Raw genomic sequence first — 24910 nt, forward strand, 5'->3', positions numbered from 1 at the left:
ATTCTGGATTACTACTTTGGATCTATTCTACATTACTCGGCAACAACATACTCTGTAACAGATTAGGCAGTATAATCACATATGTTAACTTGAGAGTGCCCACACTCAATCTACTTATCGTGATGTGTTAAATCAATTACTGTTAGACATTATTTGTCTGATAATCTACCAAATCTTTGAATTGAAGAATTTGTGATTTAATTAATAGCTTGCTATTATGTTCAGGGTAATCAGACTTGTATATAATTCTAATGGCCTTCTTTTGAAAACTATTCTGAATTACAACTTTGGATCTTATATTACTTTGCAACAATATACTCGGTGACAGATTAGGCAGTATAATCACATATGTTAACTTCAGTGCCCACACTGTATTTATTTATGGTTATTTGTTAAATCAAGTACTGTTGGACATGAAATAGGAAGTGTTTAAGATAAATGTTATGGCTACTCACCATTGTAGCTCGCTCCTGGTCAATGATACTTGTAGCTCGCTCCTGGTCAATGATACGAGCCTCTTCTTGCAGTGGAAAACTTACAGCCAACAAACACCGTGGAACCTAAAGGAAGGAAATTAAACATTAACATTTAGCCTCAACCAACATTCACAGATGTAACGCAACACAAAATACACAAACGTAAATCTTTTTAAACCTAGTGAGTTGCACTAACCGTGTACGCTCTAGACGGTCCACTTGCAAGCAGAAAATAAAGATATTTCTGTTGATAGTCGTCGTGTTTGTATCCGTTGTCTCGCTCAAGGCCATTGCGCCCACAGATTTGAATTTTGGCGACAGTTCAGCCTATTGACGTGATTTCCGCGGTGTAATACCCGCATATCTGAAACGGCAAAGTTAAGAGTAGAGTTAAATAAAGTTTTTAATCAACGCAATCATTTACAACCGTTGACCAGTCGAAATAATGGTCGAAATTCGACGTTCCCCCCAAACGCCACACTCACTCGCTTTTCAGGGCAACAAAAGTACTTATTTTTAAAAACGATGAGTTGTACTTACCGTGTACGCTCTGGACGGTCCAGTTGCAAGTAGAAAATAAAAATATTTCTCTCGTTAGTCGTATGTTACCATCCGCTGTGTCTTTGTCAACATCGCCATTTTCCTACTTCCTGTTGCGAGCCACGCCCACGGATTTAAATTCTGGCGGAAGAGCCCGCCCATTGGCGTCGTTTTCGCGTATAGCAAATCCGATTGGTTGGGAAGGGGGCGCGGTTATGCAGCCGAGGGGTCCTGTGATCGGTGGGATGTAAAGTAGGCGTCGACGTCACGTCCGCGTCACGTGACCACGACGTGGCAGACGTCATATAGCAACCGCTGTTTTGTTTAGTAGACTTACAGTTGTTATGCATTGACATAATGGCGCACACTCCAAATGGATTTGAATAAATTAAATAATTCTTCTGCCCACTCCCTTTTAAACAAGTTAACTCTCCCCGCGGATTTGAATTCCGGCGGAAGTTTCGCCCATCGACGTCACGTCTGTCACGTGACCACAACGTGGCAGATGTCATATAGCAACCGCTGTTTTGTTTAGTAGATTTACAGTTGTTATGCATTGGCATAATGGTGCGCACTCAAAATAGATTTAAATAAATTAAATATTTCTTCTGCCCACTCCCTTTTAAACAAGTTAACTCTGCCCACGGATTCTAATTTCGGAGGAAGGTCCGTCCATTGATGTCTTGTCTGCGTCACTTGACCACGTAGCGACGTCATATAGTAACCGCTGTTTTGATCAGTAGACTTAGTTATTATGCGTTGACATAATGGCGCACTGGTTAGCATGTCCACCTCTTAAGCATGATGTTGCGGGTTCGACGCCTGATCAATGTTAGCCATGGAGTGAGCTGAAGTGCATGGCGCTGAAGATTTGAATCTTTGAAATGCGCTGAGGTCTGACATATCAGGCAGAATGGTTTGCCATCACGTTCAACAAAAAATAGAAACTTTCCCACTCTGATAAAAACGTCCTGTGTTCATCTACATATTGCCGTTTTGCTGTGCATCTTTTCCCTGCCATTTCGAGAGCCCAATTGACACTAATAGTTTACTGGAATGTGTTTGCCCATCCTACTTTGTGGAATTTCACCACATGCGCTTTTGACCAAAATACCAAATTGAACTCAAGTGAAGCCAACACGCACAACACCCCCCCACACACACACACACACACAAATGTTGATATGAACATAAAAGGGCCGCATGAATCCAAGCAAAGAGCCACATGCGGTTCAGGAATTGCGGCTTGGCCAAACCTGTACTATACAACTTTATTTGTATAAAATTTTCACAACAGCTGTCACACAAACAAAGTGGGAAAAAACGAAGACGTGCGTGTTCCGCCCACGCTGGATTTATTTGCACCTTTGAAAAGACACCGTATTGCCGCAGATGTGGCAAAGAGTACTTTTGGGCATCTGAGACGGAAGGATGTCCAAAGCATCACGTCACCTGCTCTGGTCGGCATGGTCGTGGGACGTTGAGGTCAACCGCTTTGGGGTTGGCTGAATCTTTGGTCGCAGGATGCCACACACTTGAAGACAGAAGCAGAAAAGCAGAGCTAAATGCAAAATGTACTCACCGGTGACTCCAATTTTTTTCCCCCCTGAAGAAATGGATGGACGGGTTGCCCCGGCTGGCCGGTGGGACTCTTGTTATTCTGACCCTTTTTAGTGCGCGTTTGAGGCAACAACCGTTTTTTGTGGCGCTCTCTTCTGGTTCAAGAGTGCCCTGCATGTGAATTTGCCTTTCCTGCCTTCTGATTGGATGAGCGCCGGTGTGACGCGGTGCCTCTGTCACCGTGGCGGGGGGTATACGTCGGCATCGGAGCGTCTGCCAACGTCTGAGACCGGCTGGCAGTGTATCGGAGGTGTCGAGTGCGGTGCCGCTGGAGCTCACTCACCAGCTGGTGTTAGGGCCACAGAATGAAGGCCAAGGAGAAGAATAGAAAGAGAAATAGAAACTTCTCCTCCAATTGTTTGATTTGTCTCTTCTGAGCTTCGATGAATTCTTTCAGCTCTTTGTTCCTCTAGGACGGACAAATGGAAAGTGGCCTTCAAAAGCCAGTAAGCGTGCAAGTAAGTGCCGGGCTGGCTTTGGGCCCTTACCTGTTGCGCGCTGTGCAGCAGATCCATTCTATCTTGGAGGATGCAAGCGTCGCGCTCCCTCAACTCGCACATCAGGGCTCGCTTCCATTGGTCCACGGCGCTCCTAAGCTCTTCTCTCTGATCCGCCGTCAGCACGTCATTCACGCCAGCGTGGCTGGCTTTTTCGCCGTCCGTGGCGGGGCAGTCCCGCTGCGGTAGCGCCTCGTACAACATGGCCTCCAGCTCCAGGATCCTCTGGGCCGCAATCCTCGTCCATCAGTGGTCCGGCGGGAGATTTGAGGGTGGCTTACCTTATGAGCCTGGTCCATGGAACGCTTCCTGAAGTCCAACTCTTCATCCAGGTAGCCCTTCTGCTTACAGAACATATCCTAGCACAGCTGTAAGTCAGAATTGTTGGGGCACATTGACGGAGTTCCCCTTGGCTGATGTCGCGTGTCTGTCTACCTTCTCACTTTCAATGTCCAACATCTACTGTTGAAGTGCTGACTTGGTCACTTTGATGTATTCTAACCACTGAGGAAAGGCTGCTGTCACATAAGCAGAATGCGAGAGCGTGCGTGGACGTGCGCGTTACCTTCTCGGCTAGGGTGAGAAGGGTCCTGGCGTGAATCACGACCACCTGCTCCTCGTTGGTGAGATTCTGCAAGAGCCCAAAGGCACAGTGTCAATAAGCTTCTTTCAGCGCAAAGCCTTCCAAAAGTCACATTTGAGCCGCCGAGTCTCGTGGAGTGCGAACATAAGGAGTTCGACATACACTTACGGCGTTATCGCCCAGGATGTCCAGCTTCTTCATCAGATCACTGATGACGATGTCCGGGGGAAAGGCGCAAGGAGCAATGTAAGGTGTTCTGGGACCTCGGGTTAAGGTTAGGGTTGCGAGGGACGCCTTACGTACGCTCACGCCCTCGGCCTCGCAGTAGATCTGCAAAGGGCTGAGGCCGTCTGGGAAACGGACTTGCAGAAACTTCAAGACGGGGGAGCGCCACTCCCTCTCCTGAAAGGCAGAGGCATGCATCCGTCCGTCCGTCCGTCCGTCCGTCTGTCACATCTCTGGCCTCAACACGCTTGTGCGAGTCTTCCCACCTCCAGCTCCAGGATGCGGAACTCAAGCAGTTCGTTTTGGTCTCGGATATCCTGGATGTGCTCTTTCAGACGCGCTTCTTCCGCCTCCATCCGCCTGACCTGAAAAGACAGTCAGACCTCATCTGCGGGGCTTCCCGACAGGTGTGACGCCAAGCGACTCCGCCCAGCGCCTTTCTTTCCGTCACCTTTTCGGCCAACTGCTGATTGCTCTGACGCAGCAGCTGCTTCTCCTCCACCCACTTGACATTCTAGAAGAGACAAACGCGTGGACAGCTTTGGAATGTTGTGTCATTTTCATCCACAAATTCTTTGGTTGACTGGAAAATGACATTTGCTTTTCTCCGCATTTTCCCAGCCACGTTGGTCCAGTAATGCCAGACGAATGAGTGACTGAAGAATGTAGCTATTTTGTCTGAGAAAAAGGTGTGCTCATTGATGACCTTACCTGTCCTTGTTGCTTCAGCGCTGACTCCAGATCTGCTACTCTGCTTTGATAGTGACCCATTTCTACCATCAGCTTTTCTCTGGTCTGAAAGGAGGAGGAGGGAGGCTCCTCCTCCTCCTTTCAGACCAGAGAACACCCGAGGCTGGGTGAGAACGGGGAGGCTGCGACCCGGCCGGGGGTTGCGGGAAGGGGCGCCACCTTGATCTCCTTCTCGGCGTCGTAGTCCCCTCCGCTGGTCTGTGCGAGCAGAGCGTAGGCTCGTTGCAGCGCTTGATATTCTTGCGTCAGCTGGCGGTAGCGAAGCTCCGCCTCCTCATGCACACACCAATGCAACACAGCACTAGTACCAGAATCAGTCAGACCGGCGACAAAGCACCCGCGACGCAAAGACGAGTCCGATTCCAGGCTGAAGAGGAATGTTTGGCGCCAATACGCTGGCAGAAATGGCGGGCTACCTCTTCGGGTTCCGTGTCGGGGGTTCTGTCGGTGTGAAAAGACAAGGACGATCCGTCCGAGTCCACCAACACGTCTTCGTCGTAGCCGTAAAATGTTTCGATGACCTGCGGGCGCGGAAGCAAACATCTCTCTGAACAAACTGAAGCGACACCTCACGATGAATCGACGAGAAGAACGATAGCGAGAAAAAGGCCATTTCATCTTGCGCAACACCAAGCAGCCGCAAACAAACAGACTCACCTTGCAGGACCTCACGCTTTGTTCCTCCTCAGAGATTCTCGACGTCGGTATCGTAGCAGCAAATCTCTCCCCTGTCGACACAAATAATCCGCCTTTGAGATTCTTTGGATGCAAAGGGAACGAACGGCTCCGGCGCAGAAACAAACGCGACTCACAATGACATTTCTGACATGAGCTCCTGTCTCCGGAGCCTGAAAAACACGTCACCGGCGATGATTGGAGGGACGCTCGTCTTTTCCAAAAGTGACAACTACAGGGTGTGTCAGGGTTTTCCAGATTATCTTTATCGTATAATTATGTTGCTTTGACTTTGACTGCAACCTGTAATAAATAATATTATTTATCCCTTATTTATCCCTATCATAAGCGATAGCAACTTCCTACACAAAGTTGTAAAACACCCCTTGCTATGATTTGACTAGAGGTCAAGGGCTTTCTCTATTCAATCCACGCTTACACCCACCCTGTTTCTCTTAATAAAAATGCTCGTGCAGGAGCCGAGAGTCAGACTTCATTCGTACAACGGATGGACTCTCCACCTGCAGGTGTCCAAAAGAACTTACTTGTCTCCCGTGTGGTTCTTCCAAAATAAGTTGGAGCGAGCGCAACTCTAACAGGGTGCATTTTGCCACTAGCTCCCTACGGACAATGACGTCGCGCTCGCGGCTAATGGTTGACGGGCTGAGCAGCCGGGCGAGTCAGTTGTTTTCAGCGCACAGCGAGTGGCAAAGGCGCTGACAAAACGGGAGCTTTGAGCTGCTGAAAACGGCAAAACAAGTCTAAAGCGTGTTCAAACGCGTGCGCACAATGCTCCTGTTTGAAAGGTCGGAATTTAAGGGGCCAATTTTTTGGATGGCGGCCGCCGGCCAAGCTTTGGACGGAAAAGGTTTCCTGGCGACAGCGAGCGAGCGCGGCGCTGCCGTACGTGCACCGAGTCGCCTGCCTGAAGACCTTGGACAAGTCGTCGATGATGTGCCGCTGCTCCACAACTTGAAGGAACTCCATTTCACCGTCCTGCTGGCCGCAACCGCGGTCCAGGTCATTGAGCGAACTAGGCCTTCTCTGTGGAACACAAATGCAGTGGACTCTGTTGGCACGCCGCCGTTGTCCACGTCGACTTACCAAGCTTGCCATCTCCTCGTTCTCCTGGGTGACAAAGTGCACTTTGTTTTCAAGGCGAGACAGCACCAGCGAGAGTTCTTCATTCTTCCTGCTCAGGCGTTTGTTTTTGTACAGGAGTGGCAGAAACTGGCTTTCTGTTTCTCTCAGTCGCTTTAGCTGCAAGCATGAAGTGCGGGATGTGAAAGACGCACAACACGCGGGCCAGAACGTATCCATTCCTTTTGCATCGGTTTGAACGGAATCGTGGCATTGGCTCCCAATAAAAGACATCTACCAGGCAAGCGACTCGCCGCGCCGCTCAACTAATAAGCAAGCGCAATGGGTGCCTCGCTGGATGGCGCGCATCAAACGTAGCGCAAACCTTCAAGCGTGCCGTCAATAAATTACCAGTTCATCGCGCTCTTCAGAAAGCAGGGCGTTTCGATCCTCCAGTTTCCTGATGACTGCGCTGAGCTCAGCGATTTTCAGATGAAACCGTCGCGTGTCCCGATCCTCCTGAGACTGAAAACGCCCCGCAACACACACACACAACCACTCGTTCAAAGTTCAAAACTGTTTTTGTGCTACCTTCCTCCAGCAACGAACTAAGTCATGCGTACTGCAAGTGTGTGATGAGGTGTCTTACGCTATGAAGGGGATTGCTAGTAGCGACGTTGACCCCACTTCCAGGGTAGTTTAGGCCCGCCCTTTGGGAATCCCTCAGGGCAGCGATCTGCTGCTCGGCAGCCTGAGTCTGCAGCTGAAGGCGGTGGACGTGGCCGGCCCCAGGGCTTTATCCAAAACACTAACCGCTCTGTCTTTCAGCTTGATCTCATCCATCTGGATGTACAAACGGGGAGCGTTCAGGCAGGCGGGCAAACTCATTTGCCAGAATTGTGACAAAAACAAAGAGAGCAACCGGCCAATTTTTTTCTTGAATCGACTAGAACACCTTTGCTGTGACAAAAGCGAAGCGAGCAACCGGAGATTTTCTTCTTGTGAAATAGAATGCCTTAGGTGTCATTGCACTGCAGGTATACGACGAAATTGGGAACATAGCCACGCACCGCGCATCTGATCAGTCCTACCAGTCAACGGATCTCCCTCTCGCAGTCTCTCTTGGTTCGGCTCAGCTCCTCCCGATGCTGGTGATGAGCTGATCGGAGCTCGTCCGCTCGGGACCGCCAGGCCTGCTGGGCCGCTGCCAGGGCTTCTTCCGCGCTCCTGGTGGAGGCGACACCGCTCGGTCTCCCAACACCGCCGCGTCTCCTCCACCTCCGCCAGCAAAGCGCCCCCGCTCCTCACCTGAGCAGACATTGCGCCACACCGGGCCGTTGAGACCGCAACGGAGCGCCGTGACGCTTACTGGGGACAAGCTACACAATACGGTAGCGGCCGCATCGGAGCCCGACGTGGCGTGCGGATAGTCAGACACGGATTGAGCGGATCACCTTGTCCATGGAGTCGTCCCTCAGGCTGAGGACCAAGGCATTCAGTCGCTGGATCTCTCCATCTTTGATTTTGATCACTCTCATCAGCTCCATTTCATACTGCCGCAGTAATGTCTCCCTGGTAACGGCTAACTCTTTCTGCTTCTCCTCATGGAGTTTGCTTTTGAGTTCCGTCATGGCGGCGGTGGCACGGTGGTGGTCCGCCCGCAGGTCCTGACTTCTCTCTCTCTCCAGACAGCTGACCTGACATGACTTAGACTTAGACAAACTTTATTGTCATCTTGTCTGCACATGGTGCATACAAAACGAAATTTCGTTGCATACGTCTTACAACAAAGTAGTGATATTGCAGTTGAATAGAAGTAACATATCCTATGAAAATATATTGTCAAACGCACCTCTTTCAAGAAGGTGCCCCCGGCTTCCCGGTAACGGGTTTGTCTTAGCCGGGTTCGGAGATTCGTCCGTAATCTAACCACCCGTGTTAAATTAACTCCACCGGAATCAATCTAATTTCTGTACGACGCCAATCACTCTCAAGTCACCCGAAGCTCGAGCCGAGTAACTCAATTCGAGGCAAGACTTCGAAGTGACCGCATCGTATTGATGGCTCCCCGCTAATGTTTGAAGTTCTTATTATGTTACGGATATTTTTAGATGTCTTTGTTAAGACCTCAGGGATTCGTTTGTATAGCACACCCAAGCACTAGTTTTGCCGAAGTAAATGTTGATATGGGTCCGTTCCACTTGGTCGCTCATGCAGTGAGCCGACCAACTTGTTTATTCGAAAGAGAATCAAATTAATAAAAGTGTGACAATAATAGCATTTAAGAAGAAAATTAATGCACTTTATATTATTAATTCTAACTTCTTATATGTAAATCTAGCACTTAACTGTCGGAGTGCTTCACCCCACTTGATTGCTTTAAAAAGAGTAACAACTTTCTTAAAACGAATAAAAATGTCTTACTCTATTTAGATTTGCCCAGTAATTAATTTGGAAGGCAAGTCTATTTTTCGATCGTGTCCTGTTTAACTTTTGACGCGGCCCGACAAATTTAGGAACTGGGCCGCGCCCGACGGACAATCGAAATACTTTTATCCTTCACCAATTCTAATAATCTTGTTTCCATTGGCCCGCTGTACCCGGCCTTCGCTTGGCCAGGTCACTGCTCTCGCCAGGCAATGAGGAGGCAGGATGGATTCGGGTTTCTTGAGTTCTGGATCTGAGTTGTAAACACGGGAGAGGGCGTCAGGCTTGGTGTTTTTGGATCCCGGTCTGTAAGATAGAGAAAAGTTAAAGCGATTGAAAAAAAGTGACCAGCGGGCTTGGCGGGAATTCAATCTTTTCGCTGACTTGATGTATTCAAGATTTTTATGGTCTGTCCAAACCAAAAAAGGCTGCTGTGCACCCTCCAGCCAATGTCTCCATTCTTCCAGTGCCAGTTTAACTGCCAACAGTTCGCGATCCCCCACATCATACTTTTGTTCGGCGGGCGTCAGCGGTCGAGACAGGAACGCGCACGGGTGTAGTTTGTTGTCGCTCTTGGCTCTCTGTGATAGGATGGCCCCGACTCCTTGATTGGAGGCGTCCACCTCCACCACAAACTGTCGCGACGGATCAGGAAGCGTGAGGATGGGAGCGGTGCTGAAACGGTTCTTTAGCTCCTGGAAGGCCGCCTCCGCCTCTGCTGACCAGCGGAAGGGGACCTTAGGAGACGTGAGTGCGTGCAAGGGAGCCGCCGTGGCACTGAAGCCCTTGATGAACCGCCGATAAAAATTGGCAAAGCCCAGGAATTGCTGCACCTTTCTGCGTGAGTCGGGGGTAGGCCATTCCTTAACCGCGCTGACTTTCGCCGGGTCCATCTCAACCTTGCCCGGGGCCACGATGAAGCCGAGAAAAGATACGGTGTCCTTGTGGAATTCACTTTTCTCGGCCTTTACGTATAGTTTGTGTGCAAGAAGCAGCACCGTCTCGACGTGAATCCTATGGGTCCTCAGATCTGGGGAATAAATCAAAATATCGTCCAAATATACATATACAAAACGGTCCAAACAGTCTCTCAAAACATCATTGATCATGGCCTGAAACACAGCGGGAGCATTGGTGAGACCAAATGGCATGACTAAGTATTCGAAGTGTCCTCGATGGGTGTTGAACCCGGTCTTCCATTCGTCCCCTTCTCGGATGCGCACTAGATGGTATGCGTTGCGCAAATCTAACTTTGTAAACACCCGGGCTTGCTGTAGTTGGTCGAACACGGTCGACATCAGTGGGAGCGGATACCGGTTCTTGATTGTGATCTGATTGAGAGGACTATAATCAATACAGGGGCGTAGGGTGCCGTCCTTTTTGTCCACGAAAAAGAACCCCGCCCCCGCAGGCGACGATGATGGTCGAATCAGTCCTGCTTGCAGGGAGGAGTCTATATATTCGTTCATGGCTTGCTTTTCAGGGCCCGAAAGAGAATAAAGCCTCCCCTTAGGTATAGTTGAACCCGGCAGGAGTTCAATGGCGCAATCATACGGACGGTGGGGAGGTAGGGAGGTAGCCTTGGCCTTGCTGAATACCTCGGCCCATGGGTGGTAACACGCAGGGACCCCGGTTAAGTCGGGGGTTTGCGCGTCTCGAGCAGGAGGCACAGCGCGCGGGTTAGACCTGACACAGGAATCATGACAGTCGGGACCCCATCCCGTTATTTCCCCTGATCCCCAGTCTATGACGGGGTTGTGGCGTTGAAGCCATGGATACCCGAGAATGAGAGGGTTCATTGGAGAGGTCACGACATGTAGCCTTATATTCTCCTGGTGGGGACCTATCGACAACGAGACTGGTTCTGTTATGTGAGTTATTTCAAAAAGTGCCTGTCCATTGAGTGCCTTAGCTTTCACGGGGGTGTTCATCAGCTCAGTCTTTACCCCCCACTGGCGAGCAAATGCCCAGTCTATCAGGCTTTCATCTGCTCCTGAGTCTATTAGTACTTCGAGTTCTATTTCTCTTCCCAACAGGGTAATCCTGCCCTTGGGAAGCACTCGCTCCGGGGACGGAGCCGCAGAGAAGGCGCTCACCTTCAGGGTCCTCCTTACTGGACAGGAGAGAAGGAGGTGTCCGAGCTCACCGCAGTAGTAGCATCTTCCCTCTCGGCGTCGCCGTAACTTCTCCTCCTCGGTCAACTTAGCTCTGCCCAACTGCCTCGGTTCTGGCTCCTGGCGCTGCCGATCCCCGTCCAGCCTGGAGTGGTGAACGTCAGGGCCGGCTACTGGGACGAAGGCGGGGGTGTACCTGCTTCGGTGCTTCCTCCACTCTTGCAGCCGGTTGCCAGTGCGGATAGCCAGAGCGATGAGGGCGTCGAGGTCGGTGGGAAGGTCTAAGGGGATTAGCTGATCCTGTATGGACCCAGAGAGGCCCCGGAGGAAGACGTCATATAGTGCCGTCGCGTTCCAACCGCACTCCGCGGCCAGCGTGCGGAACCGGATGGCGTAGTCCCCGACGGTGTCTTGTCCCTGGACTATCTGACAGAGTTGGCAAGCCTTTTCTCGGTCAGCGGAGATTGGATCGAACACCGTTCGCAGAGCCTTGATGAACGCGGGGAGAGAGTGACAGGAGACGGAATCCCTGGCCCATTCCGCGGTGGCCCACGTGCGGGCCCTTCCCGTCAGGTATGAAACCATGTAGGCCACCTTGGAGCGCTCGGTGGGGAAATCTGCTGGGGCCTTCTCAAAATGCATCCCGCATTCTGTAATAAATGCCCGGCTAAGGCCGGGTTCACCGGAGTAGCGCTCTGGAGGAGCCAGTCTGGCACCGCCGGTCATGGGAGCTATGGCAAGGGGAGTAACTGAGGAAGCAGCGGGTGTACTGGAAGTCGCTGCTGGTCCCGCGTTTAAGAGCGAGAGCACGTCCTGCATTTGCTGGCCCAGCTGTGCTACTTGGGTGGCGACCGCTCCTCTGAATTCTTCTTGGCACTTAGCGATTCCTCGGATTTCTTCCCTCAAGTCGCCCACTTGCTTCTGGTGCTGGGCGAGCTGTGAGGCCTGGGAACGCACTGCGGCGCACAGGTGCTCTGACTCTGCCGAGTCCATGTCTGGCCAGTGTGTACTGTCAGGCAGGGGACAAGACGGAGGACTCAGATGCAGAGTCGTTTCTTTCTGGGATTTATTCCAGCAAGCACACTGAGCAAAAGTACAAATCAAATCGCCTCTTGCGAGGGAAAACACGTGGCAAAAAGTACAAACAAAAGGTGTCGCACTGAGGCGAGTCAAAAGGCTAAAAGTACAAATCAAAACGCCTCTTACGAAGGAAAACACGTAGCAAAAAGTACCAACTAAAGGAGTCGCACTGGGGCGAGACAAAAAGGCGATGGAGACCAAGGCACAAACAAAAGCGTCGCTCGGTGGCGAGACAAAAAGGAGGGTTCTTACAGAGAGTTCGGACATCAAGGGATCGCTGGTGGTCGGGACGAGGCAAGACACACTGGCACAAGACAAGGGGAAGACACGGACTAAATACACACAAAAGGGCGGGGACACAGGTGATGACAATTAGTGTCGATTACGCAGGTGCACACAATCGGGATCAGGGAAGACAAGACAACCAAACACCGAGGAAGGAAACACGAACTGAAACGGAAGGGATGACAAAATAAAACCGGAAGTAAAGTTACGACAATTGACGAGACAAAAAACTGAAAAAATAAACGCGACCGCATGACAAATCTATTTTAACCATCGTCGTTATTTTATTTAGAGGAAGTAAATTTTCAAACGAATTCACTTTTAACGAAATTCACTCTTCCCTTAAATATCTACAAAAGTTATTTAATTCTCTAACATGTTCGGAGTTACCTTTTACGCGGCCCGTCAAAAGGGGGAACGGGCCTGCGCCCTTCAAATAATTAAATTACTTTCAGTTCTACACCAAACTAATAATCCAATTTAGACACTTCCGTTAATTTATTCAGACGAAGCAAACTTTCAAACGAATTGAAATTCACTCGTGTCTCAAATAACTACGAAAGTTATTCAATTCTCTACAATTGTCTGATGTTACTTTTATTTATTACGGTCCTATGTTATACCATAATAACCCCCCGCACATTAATCAAATCGTCAAATCAACCCCAAACCATCGATTGCACAAATTTAGTACAAATCAGAGCACAACCAAGTAAATAATATACGAAACACATTTATTGAAGAAACATGAAATAGAATTACAAATCTCAATTACTCCAGAAACCGAACAATTTCACTCACTGATACCCGTGTTAATAAAATCATTCAATCCCAGAACAATTCGATTGCAAAACACAGTTCATGAAAGAGGGAAAAGGTAGATACCAGCTGCGTGCTATTTTTGGTGGAAGCAAAGTCGAGTGATCAATTCGATCTTACTTCTAAAATCCAAATTAGAGAAACAAGCTGGCCTCGAGGGGGCCGGCGGCCCGATGACTATTCCCCACTCTCGCTAAAATACATAAAAGTCGTTTTCTCTCACCTAGTTTCTCCTGTAAAGTTGTCCAGTCCAATTTTTTGGAGTAAATCCAAGTTAATTTCGGACCAGCGATCCTGCGTCTCACACAAAGATCCCGGGACTCTGGAAAAAATCTTGAAGCTCCTTCGGGCTTCTTCACGTATTCTTTGGGGGAAAAAGCCTCTTAGCTGCTCCTGCAGGACTTTTTATAGGCTTGTCTGGTACCTATATCCTCTCTATAGGGTAAGACCGCCTAGTTTCCCACGCCTTATAGATTTTGGTCAGTTTTCCCACGCTGTATAGGGTTTGGACAATTTTCCCACGCTCGTACACCTGCTGTCCTTCAGCAGATGTTTCCGCCTTGACCATGCATTACTTTCCACCAATGTACAGCTAGCCCCTGGTAAAGCCTTTCACTTCCCCTTTTCTTCACTTCCTATTCTCATAGTGGCGGGCCTCTTGACCAAATTGACTAACAATATTGCTTTAAGCTGTTACAGAATACATTTTTAGCCAAGCAAAGAAATCAAAAAGTAAAAATCACATTTGTGCTTCTCCAAACAATTTATGTCACGCCACTATTCTCATAGTGGCGGGCCTCTTGATCAAATTGACTAACAATATTGCTTTAAGCTGTTACAGAATACATTTTTAGCCAAGCAAAGAAATCAAAAAGTAAAAATCACATTTGTGCTTCCATGCGTGACTCACAATCCGACACCGTGTTCCTGTTTTATTTCTATTTTAACTAGTTTAGCTTATTGTGGCCCCTTTTTGGTCTCATGTTTTGGTCTGGCGCCATCTTTTGGACAAATTTGGAATTTCAGCTCTGCCAATTTATTCCTGTGAACAATCCATATTTTACCATTTGCACCACCTTTACCCCCCATGTTACATGACAATATATATACATATACTATATATATATATATATATATATATATATATATATATATATATATATATATATATATATATATATAAATAAGTATAAAGTGCAGCAGTGATAATTATGCAATTGTGCAATTAGGCATAACAGTATTCAAGAGTGTGCAGAGGAATGCTAAACCATGTATTAAACTTCTATTTAAAGGGTTTATACAAGTTCAGTAAAGTTGGTAGTGCGAGATAGTGCAAGATAGAGGTCCGTAGTGTCATAAAGTACAGTTCTGTGAATGTGTGATGCAGAGTTCAGTTTAGAGCTCAACAGTTCTAGTGTTCAACAGTCTGATGACAGCAGGGAAAAAGTTGTTGCAGAACCTGGTGGACCTGCAGCGGATGCTGCGAAACCTCTTCCCAGAGGGCAGCAGGGAGAACAGTCCATGGTGGGGGTGTGATGGGTCATGGATGATGTTACGGGCACGGGACATGGAGCGCTGAGATGAAATGTCCTGAATGGAGGGAAGAGGAACCCCTATGATCCTCTCTGCTGTCCTCACCACTCTCCTCACGTTCTTCCAATCGGAGGCGGTGCAGCCTCCACACCACACAGAGAGACAGCTTGTCAGAATGCTCTCTATGGTGCTCCTGTAGAACGTCCTCATGATGGGTGGGGGCAGGTGGGCTCTCCTCATCCTCCGCAGGAAGTACAAGCGCTTCTGTGCCCTCTTGACCAGTGCCGTAGTGTTCATAGTCCAGGCGAGGTCTTCTGTGATGTGGACCCCCAGGAATTTGGTGCTGCTGACCACCTCCACAGCTGAGCTGTTGATGATCAGTGGAGCGTGGTGAGGCTGTTTTTTCCTGAAGTCGACGATGATCTCCTTCATCTTCTCCACATTCAGGATCAGGCTGTTGTCTCTGCACCAGCCCACCAGCTGCTCCACCTCCTCTCTGTAGTCCAGGTCGTTGTTGTCTCTGATGAGCCCCACCACCGTTGTGTCGTCTGCGAACTTCACGATGTGATTGGTGGTGAACCTGGGGACGCAGTCGTGTGTCATCAGGGTGAACAGCAGGGGGCTCAGGACGCAGCCCTGAGGGGAGCCTGTGCTGAGGGTGATGACATCAGAGGTGTTCTGTCCGACCCGGACTGACTGAGGACTGTTGGTGAGGAAGTCTAGCAGCCCAGTTGCGAAGGGGGGTGTTGAAGCCCAGGTGTTCCAATTTTCCTACCAGATGCTGTGGGATGATGGTGTTAAACGCTGAGCTGAAGTCCAGGAACAGCACATGGGTGTTCTTCTCCTCCAGGTGAGCCAGGCTCAGGTGAAGAACGGAGGAGATGGCGTCCTGAGTGGAGCGGTTTTGCCGGTCGGCAAACTGGAACGGGTCAAATAATGGGGGGAGTCTGGAAACGATGTGACCTTTAAGCAGCCTTTCGAAGCACTTCATCATGACCGGAGTCAGTGCAACAGGTCGGTAATCATTAAATGAGGTGATTTGAGGTTTCTTCGGCACCGGAATGATGGAGGCAGTCTTAAAGCACGCTGGCACTGTGGCTTGGCCCAGCGAGGTGTTAAAAATGTCTGTGATGACCCCAGCTAGCTGACTTGCACATTCCCTGAACACACGCCCAGGAATGTTGTCGGGGCCAGGGGCCTTACGGGGGTTGACTCTCCTCAGGGTCTTACACATCGGCGGAGTCAAGGCAGAGTACCTCCTCTTCCTGATGGGGGACAGTTTTAACTGCTGGAGTGCCGTTTAGTGCCTCGAACCTCCCAAAGAAGTTATTTAGACCATTTAGAAAGTCAGCATCAACTTCACCCACCGGCGGGGGGAGGGAGGGGGGGCTGTAATCTGTAATCAGATTTGTAGTCTGTAATCGCCCGTATGCCTTGCCACATACTCCTGTTGTTGTTGGCATCGTGGAAACGATCCTGAATTTTTCGACTGCGGTCTCGCTTCGCTACCCTGATGGCACGGTTCAAGTTGGCTCTCGCTGTCCTCAGTGTCTCCTTGTCGCCAGACTTGAAGGCAGAGTTCCACGCTCGTAGCGTTTGACGTACCTCCTCAGTCATCCTGGGTCGTTGGTTGCCCCGGGTGATGATATTCTTAGTGGTGCTGACGTCCTCGGTGCATTTGTTGATGTAGGCTGACACAGTCATGGCGCTCGTAGGGTTTGACGTACCTCCTCAGTCATCCAGGGTCGTTGGTTGCCCCGGGTGATGATATTCTTAGTGGTGCTGACGTCCTCGCTGCATTTGTTGATGTAGGCTGACACAGTCATGGCACACGCATGTCAAATCTACATCGGGAAAACTGGAAGGGAGGGAGGGAGGGAGCCAGGCAGGCAGGGAGGCAGGCAGGGAGGCAGGCAGGCAGGCAGGCAGGCAGGCAGGCAGTGTCTGTCTGTTGAGGTTTTCACCTTGTTCTTCTCCTGCTGAAGTTCTAACTGGACGTCCATCAGTTTGGCTCTCAGCTCGTCATTGGCGGCCTGAAGGGCGCCCGTTCACTCCGCCTTGGCCCGCCCTGCCGGAGCTCGTTTGGACATCTCTTACTCGAGTCTCGCCCGGTCGTCAGTCAGAGATCACAACATTTGTACCTGGAGAGCACAAACGCAGTGCTGTTTTCCACTGGCTTCGGACTCAACTTCAATCGGTACCGTACTGTTAGACGTGAAATAGGAAGTGTTTCACATAAATGGACGACGAAAGGGGTACTCACCATTGTAGCTCCTGCTGGTCAATGATACGAACCTCTTCTTGCAGTGGAAAACATACAGCCAACAAACACCGTGGAACCTAAAGGAATGAAATTAAACATTAACATTTAGCCTCAACCAACATTCACAAACGTAAATCTTTTTGAACACAATGAGTTGTACTTACCGTGTACGCTCTAGACGGTCCACTTGCAAGCAGAAAATAAAGATATTTCTGTTGATAATCGTCGTGTTTGTATCTGTTGTCTCGCTCAAGGCCATTGCGCCCACAGATTTGAATTTTGGCGAGAGTTCAGCCTATTGACGTAATTTCCGCGGTGTAATACCCGCATATCTGAAACGGCAAAGTTAAGAGTAGAGTTAAAGTTTTTAATCAACGCAATCATTTACAACCGTTGACCAGTCGAAATAATCGTCGAAATTTGGCGTCTGTGGCTGGAAGCAGACGCCGAGTTCGACGTTCCTCCCAAACGCCACACTCCCTCGCTTTTCAGGGCTACACAAAAAAAACAATGGGATGGTGTTGTTCAGTAAATCGTAAACACCATTCCGCACTGAACAACACCATGCCGCACTGAACAACACCATGCCGCACTGAAAAACACCATGCCGCACTGAAAAACACCATGCCGCACTAAACAACACTATGACGCACTGAACAACACCATGCCGCACTTAACAACACCATGCCGCACTGAACAACACCATGCCGCACTGAACAACACCATCCCGCACTGAACAACACCATGCCGCAATGAACAACACCATGCCACACTGAACAACACCATGCCGCACTGCACAACACCATCCCGCACTGAACAACACCATGCCGCACTGAACAACACCATGGCGCACTGAACAACATTATGCCGCACTGAACAACATTATGCCGCACTGAACAACATTATGCCGCACTGAACAACACCATGCCGCACTAAACAACACCATGCCGCACTGAACAACATTATGCCGCACTGAGCAACATTATGCCGCACTAAACAACACCATCCCGCACTGAACAACACCATGCCCCTTTGAACAACACCATGCCGCACTGAACAACACCATCCTGCACTGAACAACATCATCCCGCACTGAACAACACCATCCTGCACTGAACAACACCATGCCGCACTGAACAACATTATGCCACACTGAACAACACCATGCCACACTGAACAACACCATGCCGCACTGAACAACACCATGCCGCGCTGAACGACACCATGCCGCACTGAAAGACACCATCCCGCACTGAACAACACCATGCCGCACTGAACAACACCATCCTGCACTGAACAACACCATCCCGCACTGAACAACATTATGCCGCACTGAACAACATTATGCCGGACTGAACAACATCATGCCGCACTGAAAAACACCATGCCGCACTGAACAACATTATGCCGCACTGAAAAACACCATGCCGCACTAAACAACACTATCCCGCACTGAACAACACCATGCCGCATTGAACAACACCATGCCGCACTGAACAACACCATCCTGCACTGAACAAAACCATCCCGCACTGAACAACACCATGCCGCACTGAACAACATTATGCCGCACTGAACAACATTATGCCGCACTGAACAACACCATGCCGCACTGAACAACATTATGCCGCACTGAACAACATTATGCCGCACTGAACAACACCATGCCGCACTGAACAACACCATCCCGCACTAAACAACACCATCCCGCACTGAACAGCACCATGCCGCACTAAACAACACCATGCCGCACTGAACAAGACCATGCCGCACTGAACAACACCATCCCGCACTGAACAACACCATGCCGCACTGAACAACACCATTCCGCACTGAACAACACCATGCCGCACTGAACAACACCATGCCGCACTGAAAAACACCATGCCGCACTGAAAAACACCATGCCGCACTAAACAACACTATGACGCACTGAACAACACCATGCCCCACTGAACAACACCATGCCCCACTGAACAACACCATGCCGCACTGAACAACACCATGCCGCACTGAACAACACCATGCCGCACTGAACAACACCATGCCGCAATGAACAACACCATGCCGCACTGAACAACACCATGCCGCACTGAACAAAATTATGCCGCACTGAACAACATTATGCCGCACTGAACAACACCATGCCGCACTGAACAACACCATGCCGCACTGAACAACACCATCCCGCACTGAACAACACCATGCCGCAATGAACAACACCATGCCACACTGAACAACACCATGCCGCACTGCACAACACCATCCCGCACTGAACAACACCATGCCGCACTGAACAACACCATGGCGCACTGAACAACATTATGCCGCACTGAACAACATTATGCCACACTGAACAACATACGTAAATCTTTTTAAACGTAATGAGTTGTACTAACCGTGTACGCTCTAGACGGTCCACTTGCAAGCAGAAAATAAAGATATTTCTGTTGATAGTCGTCGTGTTTGTATCCGTTGTCTCGCTCAAGGCCATTGCGCCCACAGATTTGAATTTTGGCGACAGTTCAGCCTATTGACGTCATTTCCGCGGTGTAATACCCGCATATCTGAAACGGCAAAGTTAAGAGTAGAGTTAAATAAAGTTTTTAATCAACGCAATCATTTACAACCGTTGACCAGTCGAAATAATGGTCGAAATTCGACGTTCCCCCCAAACGCCACACTCACTCGCTTTTCAGGGCAACAAAAGTACTTATTTTTAAAAACGATGAGTTGTACTTACCGTGTACGCTCTGGACGGTCCAGTTGCAAGCAGAAAATAAAAATATTTCTCTCGTTAGTCGTATGTTACCATCCGCTGTGTCTTTGTCAACATCGCCATTTTCCTACTTCCTGTTGCGAGCCACGCCCACGGATTTAAATTCTGGCGGAAGAGCCCGCCCATTGGCGTCGTTTTCGCGTATAACAAATCCGATTGGTTGGGAAGGGGGCGCGGTTATGCAGCCGAGGGGTCCTGTGATCGGTGGGATGTAAAGTAGGCGTCGACGTCACATCCGCGTCACGTGACCACGACGTGGCAGACGTCATATAGCAACCGCTGTTTTGTTTAGTAGACTTACAGTTGTTATGCATTGACATAATGGCGCACACTCCAAATGGATTTGAATAAATTAAATAATTCTTCTGCCCACTCCCTTTTAAACAAGTTAACTCTCCCCGCGGATTTGAATTCCGGCGGAAGTTTCGCCCATCGACGTCACGTCTGTCACGTGACCACAACGTGGCAGATGTCATATAGCAACCGCTGTTTTGTTTAGTAGATTTACAGTTGTTATGCATTGGCATAATGGTGCGCACTCAAAATAGATTTAAATAAATTAAATATTTCTTCTGCCCACTCCCTTTTAAACAAGTTAACTCTGCCCACGGATTCTAATTTCGGAGGAAGGTCCGTCCATTGATGTCTTGTCTGCGTCACTTGACCACGTAGCGACGTCATATAGTAACCGCTGTTTTGATCAGTAGACTTAGTTATTATGCGTTGACATAATGGCGCACTGGTTAGCATGTCCACCTCTTAAGCATGATGTTGCGGGTTCGACGCCTGATCAATGTTAGCCATGGAGTGAGCTGAAGTGCATGGCGCTGAAGATTTGAATCTTTGAAATGCGCTGAGGTCTGACATATCAGGCAGAATGGTTTGCCATCACGTTCAACAAAAAATAGAAACTTTCCCACTCTGATAAAAACGTCCTGTGTTCATCTACATATTGCCGTTTTGCTGTGCATCTTTTCCCTGCCATTTCGAGAGCCCAATTGACACTAATAGTTTACTGGAATGTGTTTGCCCATCCTACTTTGTGGAATTTCACCACATGCGCTTTTGACCAAAATACCAAATTGAACTCAAGTGAAGCCAACACGCACAACACCCCCCCCCCCCCCCCCACACACACACACAAATGTTGATATGAACATAAAAGGGCCGCATGAATCCAAGCAAAGAGCCGCATGCGGTTCAGGAATTGCGGCTTGGCCAAACCTGTACTATACAACTTTATTTGTATAAAATTTTCACAACAGCTGTCACACAAACAAAGTGGGAAAAAACGAAGACGTGCGTGTTCCGCCCACGCTGGATTTATTTGCACCTTTGAAAAGACACCGTATTGCCGCAGATGTGGCAAAGAGTACTTTTGGGCATCTGAGACGGAAGGATGTCCAAAGCATCACGTCACCTGCTCTGGTCGGCATGGTGGTGGGACGTTGAGGTCAACCGCTTTGGGGTTGGCTGAATCTTTGGTCGCAGGATGCCACACACTTGAAGACAGAAGCAGAAAAGCAGAGCTAAATGCAAAATGTACTCACCGGTGACTCCAATTTTTTTCCCCCCTGAAGAAATGGATGGACGGGTGGCCCCGGCTGGCCGGTGGGACTCTCACTCACCAGCTGGTGTTAGGGCCACAGAATGAAGGCCAAGGAGAAGAATAGAAAGAGAAACAGAAACTTCTCCTCCAATTGTTTGATTTGTCTCTTCTGAGCTTCGATGAATTCTTTCAGCTCTTTGTTCCTCTAGGACGGACAAATGGAAAGTGGCCTTCAAAAGCCAGTAAGCGTGCAAGTAAGTGCCGGGCTGGCTTTGGGCCCTTACCTGTTGCGCGCTGTGCAGCAGATCCATTCTATCTTGGAGGATGCAAGCGTCGCGCTCCCTCAACTCGCACATCAGGGCTCGCTTCCATTGGTCCACGGCGCTCCTAAGCTCTTCTCTCTGATCCGCCGTCAGCACGTCATTCACGCCAGCGTGGCTGGCTTTTTCGCCGTCCGTGGCGGGGCAGTCCCGCTGCGGTAGCGCCTCGTACAACATGGCCTCCAGCTCCAGGATCCTCTGGGCCGCAATCCTCGTCCATCAGTGGTCCGGCGGGAGATTTGAGGGTGGCTTACCTTATGAGCCTGGTCCATGGAACGCTTCCTGAAGTCCAACTCTTCATCCAGGTAGCCCTTCTGCTTACAGAACATATCCTAGCACAGCTCAAAGTCAGAATTGTTGGGGCACATTGCCGGAGTTCCCCTTGGCTGATGTCGCGTGTCTGTCTACCTTCTCACTTTCAATGTCCAACATCTACTGTTGAAGTGCTGACTTGGTCACTTTGATGTATTCTAACCACTGAGGAAAGGCTGCTGTCACATAAGCAGAATGCGAGAGCGTGCGTGGACGTGCGCGTTACCTTCTCGGCTAGGGTGAGAAGGGTCCTGGCGTGAATCACGACCACCTGCTCCTCGTTGGTGAGATTCTGCAAGAGCCCAAAGGCACAGCGTCAATAAGCTTCTTTCAGCGCAAAGCCTTCCAAAAGTCACATTTGAGCCGCCGAGTCTCGTGGAGTGCGAACATAAGGAGTTCGACATACACTTACGGCGTTATCGCCCAGGATGTCCAGCTTCTTCATCAGATCACTGATGACGATGTCCGGGGGAAAGGCGCAAGGAGCAATGTAAGGTGTTCTGGGACCTCGGGTTAAGGTTAGGGTTGCGAGGGACGCCTTACGTACGCTCACGCCCTCGGCCTCGCAGTAGATCTGCAAAGGGCTGAGGCCGTCTGGGAAACGGACTTGCAGAAACTTCAAGACGGGGGAGCGCCACTCCCTCTCCTGAAAGGCAGAGGCATGCATCCGTCCGTCCGTCCGTCTGTCACATCTCTGGCCTCAACACGCTTGTGCGAGTCTTCCCACCTCCAGCTCCAGGATGCGGAACTCAAGCAGTTCGTTTTGGTCTTGGATATCCTGGATGTGCTCTTTCAGACGCGCTTCTTCCGTCTCCATCCGCCTGACCTGAAAAGACAGTCAGACCTCATCTGCGGGGCTTCCCGACGGGTGTGACGCCAAGCGACTCCGCCCAGCGCCTTTCTTTCCGTCACCTTTTCGGCCAACTGCTGATTGCTCTGACGCAGCAGCTGCTTCTCCTCCACCCACTTGACATTCTAGAAGAGACAAACGCGTGGACAGCTTTGGAATGTTGTGTCATTTTCATCTACAAATTCTTTGGTTGACTGGAAAATGACATTTGCTTTTCTCCGCATATTCCCAGCCACGTTCAGGGGGGGGTTGGTCCAGTAATGCCAGACGAATGAGTGACTGAAGAATGTAGCTATTTTGTCTGAGAAAAAGGTGTGCTCATTGATGACCTTACCTGTCCTTGTTGCTTCAGCGCTGACTCCAGATCTGCTACTCTGCTTTGATAGTGACCCATTTCTACCATCAGCTTTTCTCTGGTCTGAAAGGAGGAGGAGGGAGGCTCCTCCTCCTCCTTTCAGACCAGAGAACACCCGAGGCTGGGTGAGAACGGGGAGGCTGCGACCCGGCCGGGGGTTGCGGGAAGGGGCGCCACCTTGATCTCCTTCTCGGCGTCGTAGTCCCCTCCGCTGGTCTGGGCGAGCAGAGCGTAGGCTCGTTGCAGCGCTTGATATTCTTGCGTCAGCTGGCGGTAGCGAAGCTCCGCCTCCTCATGCACACACCAATGCAACACAGCACTAGTACCAGAATCAGTCAGACCGGCGACAAAGCACCCGCGACGCAAAGACGAGTCCGATTCCAGGCTGAAGAGGAATGTTTGGCGCCAATACGCTGGCAGAAATGGCGGGCTACCTCTTCGGGTTCCGTGGCGGGGGTTCTGTCGGTGTGAAAAGACAAGGACGATCCGTCCGAGTCCACCAACACGTCTTCGTCGTAGCCGTAAAATGTTTCGATGACCTGCGGGCGCGGAAGCAAACATCTCTCTGAACAAACTGAAGCGACACCTCACGATGAATCGACGAGAGGAACGATAGCGAGAAAAAGGCCATTTTATCTTGCGCAACACCAAGCAGCCGCAAACAAACAGACTCACCTTGCAGGACCTCACGCTTTGTTCCTCCTCAGAGATTCTCGACGTCGGTATCGTAGCAGCAAATCTCTCTCCTGTCGACACAAATAATCCGCCTTTGAGATTCTTTGGATGCAAAGGGAACGGCTCCAGCGCAGAAACAAACGCGACTCACAATGACATTTCTGACATGAGCTCCTGTCTCCAGAGCCTGAAAAACACGTCACCGGCGATGATTGGAGGGACGCTCGTCTTTTCCAAAAGTGACAACTACAGGGTGTGTCAGGGTTTTCCAGATTATCTTTATCGTATGATTATTGTGCTTTGACTTTGACTGCAACCTGTAATAAATAATATTATTTATCCCTTATTTATCCCTATCATAAGCGATAGCAACTTCCTACACAAAGTTGTAAAACACCCCTTGCTATGATTTGACTAGAGGTCAAGGGCTTTCTCTATTCAATCCACGCTTACACCCACCCTGTTTCTCTTAATAAAAATGCTCGTGCAGGAGCCGAGAGTCAGACTTCATTCGTACAACGGATGGACTCTCCACCTGCAGGTGTCCAAAAGAACTTACTTGTCTCCCGTGTGGTTCTTCCAAAATAAGTTGGAGCGAGCGCAACTCTAACAGGGTGCATTTTGCCACTAGCTCCCTACGGACAATGACGTCGCGCTCGCGGCTAATGGTTGACGGGCTGAGCAGCCGGGCGAGTCCGTTGTTTTCAGCGCACAGCGAGTGGCAAAGGCGCTGACAAAACGGGAGTTTTGAGCTGCTGAAAACGGCAAAACAAGTCTAAAGCTTGTTCAAACGCGTGCGCACAATGCTCCTGTTTGAAAGGTCGGTGTCAGGCATGGGACAAGACGGAGGACTCGGATGCAGAGTCGTTTCTTTCTGGGATTTATTCCAGCAAGCACACTGATCAAAAGTACAAATCAAATCGCCTCTTGCGAGGGAAAACTCGTGGCAAAAAGTACACACAAAAGGTGTCGCACTGAGGCGAGACAAAAGGCTAAAAGTACAAATCAAAACGCCTCTTACGAGGGAAAACACGTAGCAAAAAGTACAAACCAAAGGCGTCGCACTGAGGCGAGACAAAAAGGCTATGGGGATCACAATACTA

The 24910-nt window shown here is 49.7% G+C and overlaps 1 protein-coding gene, 2 long non-coding RNA genes and 1 pseudogene across 3 annotated transcripts; all 4 read right to left on the reverse strand.

The window, feature by feature from the left end:
- Nucleotides 1-2297: 2297 nt before the first annotated feature.
- LOC125980782 (janus kinase and microtubule-interacting protein 3-like) lies at nt 2298-16740 on the reverse strand (annotated as a pseudogene).
- Nucleotides 16741-21033: 4293 nt separating this feature from the next.
- LOC125980779 (janus kinase and microtubule-interacting protein 3-like) lies at nt 21034-22307 on the reverse strand. The gene is made up of 4 exons (XM_049740315.2): nt 21870-22307; nt 21580-21813; nt 21375-21500; nt 21034-21248 (listed from the first exon to the last, which is right to left on the reverse strand). Exons 1-3 carry the CDS (start codon nt 21942-21944, stop codon nt 21384-21386), a joined length of 426 nt encoding a protein of 141 aa, XP_049596272.1. The 5' UTR covers nt 21945-22307; the 3' UTR covers nt 21034-21248; nt 21375-21383.
- Nucleotides 22308-22648: 341 nt separating this feature from the next.
- LOC137840895 (uncharacterized) lies at nt 22649-23419 on the reverse strand. Its single transcript, XR_011088055.1, has 4 exons — nt 23310-23419; nt 23112-23173; nt 22840-22902; nt 22649-22753 (listed from the first exon to the last, which is right to left on the reverse strand). It is a non-coding gene; the product is annotated as an uncharacterized lncRNA (long non-coding RNA).
- An 80-nt stretch (nt 23420-23499) lies between these two features.
- Nucleotides 23500-24464, reverse strand: LOC137840896 (uncharacterized). Its single transcript, XR_011088057.1, has 3 exons — nt 23959-24464; nt 23808-23878; nt 23500-23671 (listed from the first exon to the last, which is right to left on the reverse strand). It is a non-coding gene; the product is annotated as an uncharacterized lncRNA (long non-coding RNA).
- Between the last annotated feature and the right edge of the window lie 446 nt (nt 24465-24910).

The sequence above is a fragment of the Syngnathus scovelli genome, chromosome 14, assembly GCF_024217435.2.
Source record: "Syngnathus scovelli strain Florida chromosome 14, RoL_Ssco_1.2, whole genome shotgun sequence".
In the NCBI taxonomy this organism is placed as follows: domain Eukaryota; kingdom Metazoa; phylum Chordata; class Actinopteri; order Syngnathiformes; family Syngnathidae; genus Syngnathus; species Syngnathus scovelli.